This window comes from Lagenorhynchus albirostris, chromosome 17 (assembly GCF_949774975.1).
Source record: "Lagenorhynchus albirostris chromosome 17, mLagAlb1.1, whole genome shotgun sequence".
In the NCBI taxonomy this organism is placed as follows: Eukaryota; Metazoa; Chordata; class Mammalia; order Artiodactyla; family Delphinidae; genus Lagenorhynchus; species Lagenorhynchus albirostris.
Window position 1 is genome coordinate 66,419,704 of NC_083111.1, and position 15,463 is coordinate 66,435,166.

Consider the following 15,463-nt stretch of genomic DNA (forward strand, 5'->3'; position numbering starts at 1 on the left):
TGCTCTGAAGGTAGTAGTATTCCAAGAGTCCTCTCACTGCATGTTAAGTGCTATTCTCTGACTCTCAGCCAGAGCTCGGATGTTGGCAGGGTTGATTGCTCAAATATAGTGATTTCAATTCCAACCTTTGCATACTAAAATTACATAGCCTAAACATGAAGCTTCCAGATTTTTCCTGTTAAAAACAGAGTAAAAACATAATTTAACATTGCTACAAGATAACTAAGACAATCTTTAAAATGGGAAGGAATTTGAAAATAAAATTGTTTAGGCTATCACAATAAATATTGAGGAAATTAATGTTGGTTTGTGAGGTTCAATAATAGTGGAGAAAACTAAAAAACATTTATAGCTATTGTTGGGGCATTTCACATTTTCTCCTTTACTTTATAAATGGAGCGAGTGTCTTATGTTGGATTCTTCCTAAAGCAGACTTGGAGTAAAGGATGTAAGTGGTTATTTGGGAGGTGATGCCAAGAAGTACAGGCAGGGGAGTGAAGTGAGACAGAGAAGGGAAGAAAGCTAACAGAGTCAGTTTCAAGCAGGTTGTTGCTCTGAGACCTAGGGCTCAACCTCCATGGAGAACTTAGAGACAAAGTGTAGAACACACCTCAGAGTTGTCCCACCCAAGGCGCAAGGGAGCTGGGGTATTATTCACTGACTCCTACTTTTGTGTGGCTGGCAGCTATTCCCAGGGATGTTAACTTCCTGTCACTTCCAGCCTACATCCAGCATGGATCATGAGAACACCCTCAGGTGGGGTTATAGATATTTGCAGGTTGCCAACCATGGCATATACCAGAATGCTGAATGCCAAGAGCCTATGAGTAGGGCACCTACAGTATGTGTTCAGGGAAAGTGACTAAGAACATGGATTTCGATCAAACAGACCTAGTGGAGTCCTGCTTCTCCCACTTACGTGTGAAATTGAATAAATTACCTAATCTAAACCTCAGTTTCTGTATTCAGTTTCTTTATTCTGACTATGCAAAGCTAAGAATATACAATCGTTAATTAGATGGGTTTCAATCTCATGAGGGTGCCCAATATGTGGACAATTAACTACCAGCAAATTGAAGTGAAAATCTGCTCTTTTTATAGCCTTGAAATTGGATAAATCTAACAGAAGCAGCTTCTAAAAATATAAACCTGATTTTATCTTTCTAAAAATTAGATGCTATTAGCTAGATCCCTCTCCTTTTCTGAAGTGTAGGCTTCCCCTTACCGTAGCCCCCCTGGGCCTCTATTTCTAACAACTTCATATCTTCCTATTCTGCTCCCAGATCTTCTGCTCTGCTTATCCATTACACAATCATTAAGTCAACTGATTATTTATTGTCAACCATGAACCTATTATGTAAGTGCTAGATCTATAATCATAAAAATGAAACAAACTTAGCTCCTGACTTTAAAAAGCCTATGATCTGTGGTGAGATAAACATTAAATAAACAGTAGAAAATATACAGCAAAAATTGTAAGTGTCATGTAAGACTATTAGAGATTAAATGATAGATTAACATAGGAAACTGCATTTAGATTGAGGGGGGTCAGGAAAACTTCTCTAAAACAGTTACTTTCACGCTGAGAAGTAAAGGATAGGAGTAGGAGTTAGACATGCACTGGGGAAGGGAAGGGCATTCTAGACAAAGGGAACAATACATGAAATAGCCCAGAGGTAGGAAAAAAGAAGTGAAAAAAGTCTAATTGTGGCTAAAGTGTCATGAGCCAGGGGAGGAGTGGAGAGAGGAAGCTGAGAGGCAGGCAGGGGCCATAACAAAGATCTGCAATGGGAAACACTGAGTATGAAAAAATGATGGTATCAGATTTGAGTTCCTTAAAAGAATATTTTGGCTACTGAGTGGAGAACGGATGGCAGGGGGCAAGATTAGAAGCCAGACCAATCAGGAGGCTCTTGCAGTAGTACAGGCGTGTGATTTCAGTGGGTTGAGAGAGCTACTAGAGGAAGCGGAAAGAATTGAGAGATATTTGGGAGGCAGAAAATCAGGACTTGGCAATGGACTGGAAGCTGAAGGGGAAGGAAGCTTGAGGTTTCTGGTTTTGGCATTGGGATGGATGTTAGCGGCATTTATTGATAAAAGGAACTCTGGAGGAGCAGCAGGTTTCAGGGAAAGATCAAGAAATATTGGTCTTTAGTTCAGAAAAGTGATACGGCCTGGAGATATAAATTTGGGAGTAGTTGGTAGTATACAGGTGATATTCAAAGCCTTAAGAGCAAGGAACACCATGTGGAGAAAGAGTGCAGAGTGAAAAGAGAGCCTGGCACCAAGCTCTAGAGAACATGAAGAGTAAGGGTAGAGAAAGAAGGCCACCACAAGGGGAAAAAAAAAAAAAAAAGGAGCAGCTCTGGAATCTGGAAAGAAAACCACATGGGTGTAGTGTCCAACAGGCAGGAGAAAAAAATTGTTTCAAAACATATACGTGTTCTATCACATAGAATGGTGCTGAGAAGTAGAGTAAGAAAAAGACCAAGAAGTGCACATTTGATTCAGCAAAAAGGCAGTCACTCGTCCCCTTAGTGAGTGCAGTCGGAAGAAGCATTTTAGCAGCCAGCTATGCCCTATTCCAATCATGCCCTTCTCCCTGAACAAACATTTTTTTAAAATGCAGAAACCTCCTTCCTTTTGCTTTGAAACTTGTAGCACTCCTATTCCAAGGTGAGAAATTCCCCTTCATATAAAATTGATTCAGAACCTCTTTAATTTCCTTCCTCATCTTACTCTCCTATGACCACCTCATCTTCTGAGGAAGATGCATCTCAAGGGGAGATGAGTTGCTCTTTCTCACCATCATTTTTTTTTTTTTAAATTCTACTTTAGTTTTGGCTGCGTTGGGTCTTCATTGCTGCATGAGGGCTTTCTCTAGTCGCGGCGAGCGGGGGCTACTCTTCATTGAAGTGCGCGGGCTTCTCACTGAGGGCTTCTCTTGTTGCTGAGCACAGGCTTAGTTGCTCCATAGCATGTGGGATCTTCCCGGACCAGGGCTCGAACCCGTGTCCCCTGCACTAGCAGGCGGATTCTTAACCACTGCACCACCAGGGAAGCCCCTCTCACCATCATTTACTTATAACTCCTACAATTCTGGAGGCAAGAAGTACAAACTCAATATCACTAGGCCAAAATCAAAATGTTGGCAGGGCTGCACTCCTCTAGAGGAACGAGGGGAGAATCTGTTCCTTGCTTTGTCTAGCTTCTGGTGGCTGGCTGCCAGCATTTTCTTGCTTGTGGCCACATGATGTCAATTTCTTTCTTTCTTTCTTTTTTTTTTTTTTTTTTGGTCTGCGCTGGGTCTTCATTGCTGCACACGGGCTTTCTCTAGTTGCGGTGAGCAGGGGCTACTCTTTGATGTGGTGCGTGGGCTTCTCATTGCGGTGGCTTCTCTTGTTGCGGAGCACAGGCTCTAGGCATGCAGGCTCCAGTAGTTGTGGCACGTGGGCTCAGTAGCTGTGGCTCGCGGGCTCTAGAGCGCAGGCTCAGAGTGGCATGTGGGAACTTCCCGGATCAAGGCTCGAACCCGTGTCCCCTGCATTGGCAGGCAGATTCTTAACCACTGTGCCACCAGGGAAATCCCTGATGTCAAGTTTTGACTTGATGGTCACACTGCCTTCTCTTTAAAATCTCCCTCTGTCTCCCTTTCATCAGGATACATAATTGCATTTAGGGTCCACACAATCGAGAATAATCTCCCCATCTCAAGATCCTTAATTATATCTAAAGAACCCTTTCCTTTTTTGTTTTGCCATAGAAGGAAACATTCACAGGCTCCAGGGATTAGGATGAAGATATCTTTCTGGTGGCCGTTTTTCAGCCTGCCACAACAATTATGTTCAAAATATGGACTTACAAAGACTGTACTCTCGGGGGCTTCCCTGGTGGCGCAGTGGTTGGAGTCCGCCTGTCGATGCAGGGGACACAGGTTCGTGCCCCGGTCCGCGAGGATCCCACATGCCGCAGAGCGGCTGGGCCTGTGAGCCACAGCCGCTGAGCCTGCGCGTCCGGAGCCTGTACTCCGCAACGGGAGAGGCCACAACAGTGAGAGGCCCGCGTACCGCAAAAAAAAGAAAAAAAAAAAAATCAACTATGTTAAAAAAAAAAAAAGACTGTACTGTCTTCTGCCTCCCCATATTACCTGAAAATCAAAATGTTTTTAATTGTATTCAACTCATCTCTGAAACTGGCAACTTTTCTGTATTACTGTGAATATCCCCACCAATCCCCAGGGGGCTTATGTATACAACTATGGAATTATCTTTAATATGCACTGTACTACTAATCAAGGTCTTACTAAGCCTTTACAAATATGCCTTCTAAGTCTTTCTTTCGACTTTCCTGCCTCTAGCCTGTCACTTTTCTAGGCCATCTAAGAAAAGCTTTCAAGTCCATTTGACCATGCCACTTGTGTGCTCAAGGACTCAGTGGCTCCTTACTTTTTCAGTTGTTACTTCCTATAAGCAACAAGTCCTGAATTTAAAAATATTACAGTCCCTGAATCTTGCCATCTTTAAGGTCACCTCACAGTCCAAGATAGCTTCTGGAATTCCAGCTATTTCCTTTCTCCCTCCCTGTCCCTCTCTCTCTAACAAAATGGGGCCATGTGACTAAATTCCAGCCAGTGAGATAAAAAAGGGAAGTGTGCACAATTTCTAGGAAAGGTCTCTGGAAGGAAAGGGGTGAGAGCATTTTCTGCCCTTCTCTGCTTATATATATATTTAATACATATAATAATATATAAATATATTTTAAAACTATAAATATGAATTTTTTCCAGGCACCAGGTAAAAGGAAACACAGATGCACAGAAATATATATATAACTTAATCACTTTGCTTTACTCCAGAAACTAACATAACTTTGTAAATCAACTCTACGTCAGTAAAAAATAAATAGAGTTTTTACCCCCACATATAGTATCTCTCAGCAAGTAGTTACCTTACACTCAAGTCCTAATAAAGTCCCTCTTATTATGGGGAAATCTCTCAATTGCATTACTTTGAGCAAAAATGTATTCTTTGTGTGTTATGTGGCAGGGAGGTTGTACTGAAGAGAAGATAAGTGAGACTGAAATAATCTCAGTTGATCCCACGGTGTACACTTACAGGGATCCCTGATAGAAACAGTAAAAAAAAAAAAAGGCGAAGGGGGAGCATAACTTCTCGTTCCTTAAGACTGGGCTGTATACAGTGACCTTCCTCCAGAGCACAGTACCCAAAGAGTAATTTTACAATGGAGAAACCTGAGAAACGCTGCTTCTGCCAGGTGATCAAGGTCAATCAACAGTCATAACTCACCATGATAGTAAGTAACCTTGATATGATCACTTTACTTCTGTGATCTTCCTCCGCAAAACCCATAATCCCAGTCTAATCATGAGAAAAACAGACTAATTCCAACAGAGGGAGATCTTCCAAAATACCTGACCAGTACTCCTCAAAACTGTTAAGTCATCAGAAACATCCGTTGCTGGATTGTCTTTTTCTTGTTGAGTTTTAAGATAGTATCATATTAAATTACATAATTATATAATAATTATAGTATACATACTATCTGCAGAAGTAGTATGAAGGTTTTGAATTTTGATGAAATACCATTTATCCAACTTTCCTTTAGTTGCTAGAGTATTTTTTGTGCCATATTTAAGAAATCATCACCAAATTCAAGGTCATGTTTTCTTCTAAGGATTTTATAGTTTTAGCTCTTAAATTTGTCTGTCCTTTATGCCAGTACCACACTGTTTTGTGAATGTAACTTCGTGTAAGTTTTGGAATAAAGAAAGTATGAGTCTTCCAACTTTCTCTTCTTTTTCAAGATTGTTTTGGCCAGTCAGGGTCCCTTGCGGTTCCATTATGAATTTAGGACTGACTTTCCCATTTCTGCAAAAAGGGCCATTGGGACTTTGAAAGTATTGCACTGAATCTGCGGATTGCTTTGGGGAACATTGCCATTTTAACAACATTAAGTCTTCCAATACATGAATACAGGATCTCTTTCCATTTATTTAGGTCTCATTTAATTTCTTTCAGCAACATTTTTTACTCATGAGCGTACAAGTTTACACTGCCTTGGTTAAGTTCATTCCTAGGTGTTCCACTGTCTTAGGTGTTATTGTAAATGGACCTGCTTTCTTAGTTTCCTTTTTTGGATCGTTCATTGCTAGTATACAGAAATACAACTGATTTTTATGCTGATATTCTATCCTGAAACTTTGCGGTATTTATTGGCTCTAACCGATGTTTTGTGGATTCTTTAGGATTTTCTATATATAAGATGATCTGTGAATATGCCTTTTATTTCTTTTTCTTGCCTAATTACTATAGCCTGATTGCACTTTTAAGCAAAAAAATGAGAAAAAAAATTCTAGGTTTGCAATTTCAGCATGGTTTTGAAAGTCTACATAGGAATGTAGATATATTACTTCCCACGTCTGCAGACAGTATGTCATGAAAAGGACAGGAAGCAGATTAGTCTTTGTAGCTAAAGAATATACACATTTCAGTGTCAACAGCATTTTAAATTATGCACAGTAATAAAACAGATTTTTGCAACTGTTTTGCACTGAATTATTTTAAAATAATTAAGAAACAGAAACAACATTGAGAAGCAATTTTCACCTTAAAAATTTATTACAGAAGCTATAAATATAAAATAAAATCCTAGTTATAAAAAATGCATCTAGAATAAGTTATAATAAACTTCACTAAAAATGAGTACGTGTGTGTGTATGCGAATCCAGGAATATACAGGTACTTAAACGTTTTCAGTGACTTGCATTGCATCACGCATTACATAAGACAGTATCTACTAATTAAGGTATCTGAGTTGAGTTTTAGAAGGCTTTAAATACAATATCCAGATAAAATGACAACAAAAGGCAGTTTAACTCAGAAACTGTATTAGAATCCAGAATCTCTCATATGAGATCATTATCCCCTATTCCCCTCAAAAGAAGTTTCTAACAGAAGCTATTTCACAAACTAATAGTAGAATGTCTCCTAAAAAGGAAAAACATGGGCAGGGGGGGAAGGGAGTGAATATGCATGGCAGTGAATGTTTTTATTTCTTTAAGAAAGAAATGTATTTTTGGTATCATTAATACAAAATTTATAATATTTACATAATTGTATATAAAAGGTATCTATAGAATACAACCTAAACACATTTAGAAGGATATAAATAGTTTTCAAATATAAAAATTTCGTGCTATTAAAAAGATGTTTAACAAAGTAGTCATTAATACATTTGTTGTATATATCATAAAAGTAAACCGAAAAATATTTAAAATTTTTATTAATCCAAATGAGAATTATAAAAAATGTTTATCTAAAAAGCATTAATTTTGACCTTCAAGTACAGAATTGTGGTGCAGCTAGAAGTTGTTCAAGGGCCCTCCTGCAAATCACTACTCGAACACTAGCTTTTAAGTGAACAGGCGGGGACGCTAAAGGCAGATGGGAGATGGGCATTGAAGAAAACAAAGATGACAAAGGATGGCAAAGAGACAATGGTTAAATAAGTTTCTAGTCTGACACAATAAACTATTTTTAGGAAGGATAAAATTAAAAGTGCTTAAAACAAAAGAATGTCAATGTCACTAATTACTCTTTTTTCTTTTTAAAGGAACAGACTGCCCTTAAATATAATAGTGTTTATTTATTTTTACTTGTTGACAGTTTGCTTTATTTATTTATCTATGGCTGTGTTGGGTCTTCGTTTCTGTGTGAGGGCTTTCTCTAGTTGTGGCAAGCGGGGGCCACTCTTCATCACGGTGCGCGGGCCTCTCACTATCACCGCCTCTCTTATTGCGGAGCACAGGCTCCAGACGCACAGGCTCAGTAATTGTGGCTCACGGGCCCAGTTGCTCCGTGGCATGTGGGATCTTCCCAGACCAGGGCTCGAACCCGTGTCCCCTGCATTGGCAGGCAGATTCTCAACCACTGCGCCACCAGGGAAGCCCACTAATTACTCTTAAGTGCCATAAACATTAGTTATCAAAATAACTTTATTAAGAGTTGGCCACACTTTAACTACTGATAAGCACAGGAATACTATACTACAGTGACTCAATGAAAATTCCAATATTTATCAGTTATCTCTGTAATTTATCTTACACATGTACATAAATACCAGAAAAGTTTAAATATTTTTATTTACTATTTTAATCTTTTCCTTAAAGATACAGGATTTCATCTTGCATCAGTTATGTCAGCATGACAAAGGTGAATTAAATAGGAACGGAATATAAAGAATATTTGGTACCATAACCTCATGATCTGGAACAACTGTAGTTTTCTATTTCTTGCTCCATTTTCTAGATAAAGGGTAGGAAGGAAAAATAGTAAGTTTCAATATGGAAAAAATCAAAGAAACATGACTCCATTGCTGGGCTTTTTTTTGCAGTAAACAACCTTAAGGATATTATTATCCATGTATATATCTGATAGTGAAACAGAAACTTTGTCCAGTGTTTATGACTATCACATAGACTGGTATCACTGATGGGACTTCATTATTTAAACCTCTTTGAAGTAAGTCTGAGATGCTTTCATCTTACATTAAATTCATACAGTTATTAATCAAGGCACTGGTGTACATATAGATATTAATACTTTATATTTTGTAGGTACTACTGTTACATATATATTATTCTGTGTAGGTACCATAGTATACTTTATTAGATATAATAAATACTATATATATTACATGCTAATAGGTATATAGTAGATACCAGTTTTATATATATATATAAAATACTATATAGGTATCAGCCAAACTCTATTTTTAAACATTAGTACTTGAATGCCCACTGTAAAGCAGGATTAAGTAAAGACAAATAGGTCTATGTTAAGTCTGTCTTAAAAAGGAACTATATATCTTCATCAATATACACACAAAATAGATTTTTCATAGTTTGCAGATACTACAGTGTTCCATTGCTTATTAAAGAAACACAAACTAATTTAAGTGCTAGATTTAAAAAAGCACAGAACACAGTTATACCTAGAAATAATCCATAATCCACACATTAAAAAATGGTATTTAAAAATTTTTATAATGTGTTAACTTATATATATTAGTTTACCTGAATAAGTGTTGTTTTGTCATAATCCCTGCGATGCTGATAAATACACTGGCTGATTACAGCATACAAATTTTCCAACTGAGAAATATTGTATTCTTGACTTTTTCTAACAACAGTCTTCAAAAGATTCTAAAAGAAAACATAAGTGTTACATATGTGAGAGAAATTCCCTGAGATATTTTAATTTTGAAGATGTGGGGGCATTTTTAGAATATAAGCCAGAGAGAAGGCAGGCCAAGTCATCTAATGAGACACTGCAGCCTCTGATAATGACTCTGACATTCAGCTGTAAGTTAATGTTATCAACATTCTATGACTCTGGCCTCTCATCCTAAAAACTACAGCTGAGGAGGCTGCCAATTTCAATTCTAGCCATACATCACTAGAGACAAATTTAAAAATAATCTCAAATTAGACTAACAGGAAAAAAGGCAACATTTTTGCAGAATATTTTATGGCACTATGAGTACATTATAATCAATTCTGTTATGTGAAATAAAAAGAGACAGTACATAAATGACCTCACCACGTCAGGGTTCTTTTCTTACAAAAAGGAATTTCCATCCACTCAGTGTTTTTTTGTCATGACTGAAATGGACTTACTATTGATAAATTTCTGTGATTCTTCAAGTCTGGTCTTACCTTGATATTCCATTACCTCATAGTTAACCACGGTTGCATGTTTTTGTTAAGTAAAAACCAACTAAAATGGCCATATGTAATGGTCATAAAAACAATGTATGGGATCAGTGACATAGATAAGTATGTTAAAAACAATAATATCAACATACTAGCCATCTCCAACCACTGCCTTTATGAAAGTTATTCTATACCAAGTTTATCCTTTCATAAGATCATTATTTATTACATGCCAAATTTACGCAATGTACTATTACAACCCCTCTTTTGGTGGGTTATGTTTCTAACCTGCACAATGAAAGCATTATGATTTCAATTTACATACTTTTAATTGCTTATGGTCCACAACAAGTGAGGGTGTAGGCTGAGAAAGAATTGCCAAAGCCTTTTCAACACTGATGAGCTGCTGTTGCTCTACTTGGGAACGTCTAGCTCGAGTCATTCGCAGAACACACATTTCTAGAATGAAAAAATAAATAACTATTATTTGTTTCATAGACATTTTATAATACCTAAAATAAATATTAGGCAGATTAAATAGCAGGACATATTTACTTAGACACAAACCCCTGTTCTGGTTTATTGACTCTGCTGTAAGATTAAGATGCTGCCATTTACACACTCAGACATTAAGGACAGGGAATTCCCTGGTGGTCCAAGTGGTTAGGAGTCTGAGCTTCCACTGCAGGGGGCACAGGTTCAATCCCTGGTCGGGGAACTAAGAACCTGCATGCCGCACAGCGCGGCCAAAAAAAAAAAAAAAAAATTAAGGACATTTCAGAAATATTTTCTCAAATAAGAGTATTTCAAGGGATCCTCAACAGATTAGACTGTCTCCTACTTAGGCATAAAACTCAGAATTTAAGAGCTGGAAGGGGCTTCAGTAATCTCGAATAGGAGTTGCAAACTACTATGCATAGGTTAAATATGGATTTAATTAATCCATAATTAAAGTCTTCTTAGAACACAACCATGCCCATTTTACATATGTGTGTCAATGTGGCTTTTCTAGCAGGGTTGAATAGTTGTGACTATGTGGTCCTTTACAGATAAAGTTTGCCTATCCCTGATCTAGAACAATCTATTCACTGAGAGATGAGAAAAATGAGGCCAAAGAAAGGTGAAGACTTTTCTATGGTCAACATACCTAACTGTTCTAAGAGCCAGGACAAGAACCCAAATCTCCTGACATGGAAACAGGTACCTGTCTCACTAAATAGTGTCCTTTTAAAAAAGATAATGATAAAAGAAAAAATAAACTTCGAACCTAAACAAAACATACTAAATTATACAGCCAGAGGATTAACATTTAAAATAGACCATTCTAAGATTACTCAAACACACGAGAACTCATTTTAAGGGAGTCCTTGGAAAAGATTTATCTACAGCATATAAGCCACTGAAGAAAACCAGTCTCATTAACTTAGTCAATACTTGTTTTTGACCAAAATAAATTTTTGACCCTGTTACCCTTTTTTTGCTTTGTAAGACTAAATAATGTTTGGCTTTTCCAAAAACCAAACAAATCTAATGCCAAAGGTCCAAAAAGGTGCAGACAGGAAACAATTCTACATGAAAGACTTTGGGAGCAGGATCATTAGAATAAATATAAATAAGCTTGGGCTAAACCTACAGTAGGAATAGAAGAATGATGGGGGTGGGTAACAGTTGTTCTACATCACTCAGCAAGAAATCACAGGATAAGAAACTGCTTATCTTGCTTAAAAATGAGAGGGTATCCTGCCAGCTTTTAAAATTGTATAGCCAAGCACTTTGCTACATGCTTTAGATGAATTACTTTATTCAATCCTCAGAATATCTTATTACCCAGCAACTATCTACCCCAATTTTGCAAATGAGAAAACTGACGCTGATGGGTCAAGAATCTTGACCGAGGTCACAAGCTACTAAGCAGGAAACTACTGTTTGATGCTGTAGTGTGCTTTTAACAACAGTGATTTATTAGCTCAATAGTTATTAAAGATAATGCTATTTTCCCTAATTAACTCCTGTACTCTGAAAGACAAGGAAAAAGGAGTAAACTGAGATGGTAATTAACTATTTAAGAACTTTGAATGAAACATCTTTTAAAATTAGTAAGTTGCTTGACTGAGACTTACCTTTTGCTTCATTTTCATCAGAAGTATCTGCTATCTCAGAGCCAGAAGCATCTCCATTGCAAGTGATCTTATCTTTCCTCAATTCTGTACATGCTATAGTCTTTCCAGATTCTTCAACTTGATTTTCAAAACAAGTACTTGAATAATTATTTCCCAATTCCATTTTGCTTTCAGAGGCATTTTGCTGCTTTTCGTTTTCCTCTATTGAAGACTCCCCTATGTCTCCAGCTGCATTGTGGTCTACGCTTGTGTCCTGATTTTCCTCTGTATCATTCTCAATTTTGTCATCTACGACATTTTGGCCATCATCTTTTGCCCGTGAAATCCTCCTTCGTTTTGTTATGGTGCCTAAGTACCACTTCGACTTTCTGCGGATTTTTCTCTTCAACGGAGCTTCAAATAATTTAAAGAAAAAGGGTAAGAGAACATTCAAAAATTTTTTAAAGTCTAAGTAAGTGGGAGAAAAAAATACCTCCTGCGATATTAAGGGGAGAATCTGAGATATCACCATAGTATTGTATGGTTGGAATACACAAACAAAAGTAGAGAGTTCTGTGAGAAGGTAGAAAGTGGTCAATGACCTGTCATTCTAAGGAATTTGGATTTTATCTTGAATAATTTTTTAAAAAATCAAATAACTTTGAGGAGGGCAATGACATGAATTGTCTGATGCATATTTTACAAAGGTCGCTTTGGCAGTAGTATAAGGAATGAACTGAAGGAAGGGTGAGACTAAAAATAGCTTACACTTCCTGAGTGCTTACCGTATAGTAGGAACTCTTCTAAGGCCTTTATATGTACTAACTCACTGACATTCCACTTTAACCTGATCAGGTTTGCTACCATTATCGACATCATTTTACAGATGAAGAAACTACAGTATACAGAGATTCAACATTCTGCCTAGACTAGATGTAGTGTAACCACACTGCAACCTTATGTTTGGGAGACTCATCCATACTGTTGTATGTACCTGAAATTTAATAATTTTCACTTTTGTACAATAATCTGTATTTTTCCATATTCTGCTGTTGATCTGCATTGGGTTGCTCCCATTGAATACTGCCTCTATGAACATTCTGTTTAAAAGCATTGAGGAATTATGGCACCAAAATCTGGGAAAACAAATGAATAGCTGAGAGGCTAAGAAGCTGAGGACAGTCTGAAATTCATGGAGCTTAAAGGGCAAAAACTGGAATTAAGAGCTTGCCAAAGAAGAGAGGCCTCAGGAACCCTACAGGATTTGGGTTGGTACTCCATGGAATTATACTCTAAGAAGAAAGAGGAACAGGAAACAGACTAGGATTTATAGGAAATAAAAGTCAGTTTCAAATCAAGTCATACCACAATGAGATTGTGACCTGAGAGGTGACAGGTAAACTGGGATTGCAAGTGGTACTTTATTGCAAGCCTGGATTTATTTCAAGAATGAAAAGTTGTCTTACTGTTAATGAAATCAACATAATTCGCTGCATCAATATAGACAAAGGAAACTGATGGAAAAAGTAAACAGCATTAGAGGAGAATAAAGGCTATAGTTTCGTAAGTAAAAATTACGTAAGTGCACTCACCAGGAGTGCTGCAAGCCACAGGAGTACTGGGGGTCTTCAGCTTTTCATTTTTCTCTGGATCTGGTCTTCTTTCACCAGCAGGAGTGGAATTTTGCTTTGGCATTACATGGTAGTAAGATGGAGCATATTTGGAAGAGCTACAACCTTATAAACAGACATGTGGAATATCAAATCAAATTTCCAGATTTGAAAATTACATGAACAATTAATTAAAAGGACTCAATACATCTAAAGCATCTTTTTCTGATATCCAATCATTTTCCTACCTCTCTTCTTCCTAGATTCCTGAATTTCTTCACAAAGCCGCTCAAAGTCTTCATCAAGTTCTTCTTTAATTATTGCATAGGCAGTATCTCTTAAAGCACAGGCTCTATGTCTAATAAGACGATCTATGGAATGAATAAAGAATTTTAAAATGTTTTCCTTTTGCTAATGTAACAAAAATTAACACCATATATTGGGCTAAGATTATAGCTGTTACAATTCCTTTTTTACTTCTACCATGAATAGTAAAAGTTACTGGAATTGTGTTATTTCTGTTTTTGATGTTAATCTAATGTTCTGGACATCTGATTCAACATGGCAGACTCAACCTAATTTCATGGCCCTGTCCTATCCAGATCCCTTTGAAATACCAGAGAAATTATAAGAATCAGTAGCAAAACTAAACAACATAATGACACAAAAACAGCAAGGAAGGCTATCAGTGTCATGAGTGAACCAGGGATGTAAAACAATTTTGGAAGAGATATAGAGGATGTTATTACATTGACAGAGAAACTAAACAAAGACAATGAAACAGCAACTCTACATAGGAAACACTAGAAAAAAATCCAAAACTGAGCCTAAGCACTGTTAACTGGAAAATGCCTTGAGGCAACAGGCAGATAATAAGTGAATGTAAATTTGCTTGAACTGCTGGATCAGTCCCCTTCACAGGGCAGTAGGCTGCAAAATTCACACAATATTCAGTTTATAGGTGACAGGAACAGCTATAATAACAGAAGGGATGTTGCTGGGGGCTTTTAACATGGCCTGAAGAAAGGCCAGGCGACGTTCATTAGTTCCTGGAGTGTGGCAGCATCGGCAAAACCTTGGAATCTGTCAGAATGCACATCACTCTCAGGCCCTGCATCTACAGAATCAGAAATTGTGGAGGTGAGGCCCAGCAAGCTGCATCTTAACATGTCCTGTAGGAGATGCTGATGGTAGCTAAAGTGTGAACACCACTGCTCTAAAGTAATTTTAGGTTGTCACAGTGGACGAAAAGGGAAGCAGCGGCAGTATGACTGCAATGAAACAGAAAAAGCCCTCTTCCTCCAGGATAAATGCTTCCTTCTTTCTACAGTTAAGGGGTATTCCCAACATGGTAGGCTGTTTCCCACTGCTTACCTCCAGAACTCTGAACTACAGGATAAAGTCTAGGGAAGGTGTGGGCAGAAGACTGGCAAGGGAAGAACAGTGAGCTTTTAAATTGTTGAGGAAACGCTTAGTGGTGGAAATCAATCTAATTCATAAGGACTACAAATTTAAAAACAGAATGCCAATGTACTGGAGGAGAGAGCCAATGCAGGAAATAGAACTATTAAAAAAAATTATCCACTAAGACAGTTAAGGGCACAGCATCCATAAAGCAAGAATAGGAAGCTAGGAAAAAGCACCTGAGAGAATATTTTTTGGAAATGAACACGTTTATAACAAACATATAGATATTTGAATATATCATTATAAATATGAACAAATATATCACTTAAAAATCCCTTACTTTATACATTTTATTTAACGGACTGGGTATGTGAGGTAGAACGTGAATGCATTCTACGCATAGAAAAGATCTGGAAAGATATCCCCAAACTTAACAGTGTCCACCCTCGGAGAAAGGAAATGGGTGACTTAGTTTTTTTTTTTTTTTTTTTTTTTTAAAGGACAAAATTCCCCCTATACAGGATTTTAAATGCTCATGGGCAAGCCCGACCGCATACAGCGCTGGGCGGTAGGTGGGTGTACCCAGAGGAGAGGGAGTTGCAGGGTACAGCGTC

At 37.5% G+C, this 15,463-nt stretch overlaps 1 protein-coding gene across 1 annotated transcript in view; it reads right to left on the minus strand.

Annotated features, from left to right (window-relative positions):
* Positions 1–8,143: 8,143 nt before the first annotated feature.
* ATAD2 (ATPase family AAA domain containing 2) overlaps positions 8,144–15,463 on the minus strand; it is a 67,824-nt gene continuing 60,504 nt past the window's right edge. Inside the window, exons 22-27 of the mRNA XM_060127922.1 lie at positions 13,691–13,813; positions 13,425–13,568; positions 11,854–12,246; positions 10,059–10,192; positions 9,095–9,223; positions 8,144–8,323 (exon numbers count right to left, since the gene is read on the minus strand). Coding sequence (XP_059983905.1) covers positions 8,279–8,323; positions 9,095–9,223; positions 10,059–10,192; positions 11,854–12,246; positions 13,425–13,568; positions 13,691–13,813 — 968 coding nt within the window. The 3' untranslated portion in view covers positions 8,144–8,278. The remainder of the gene's footprint in view (positions 8,324–9,094; positions 9,224–10,058; positions 10,193–11,853; positions 12,247–13,424; positions 13,569–13,690; positions 13,814–15,463) is intronic.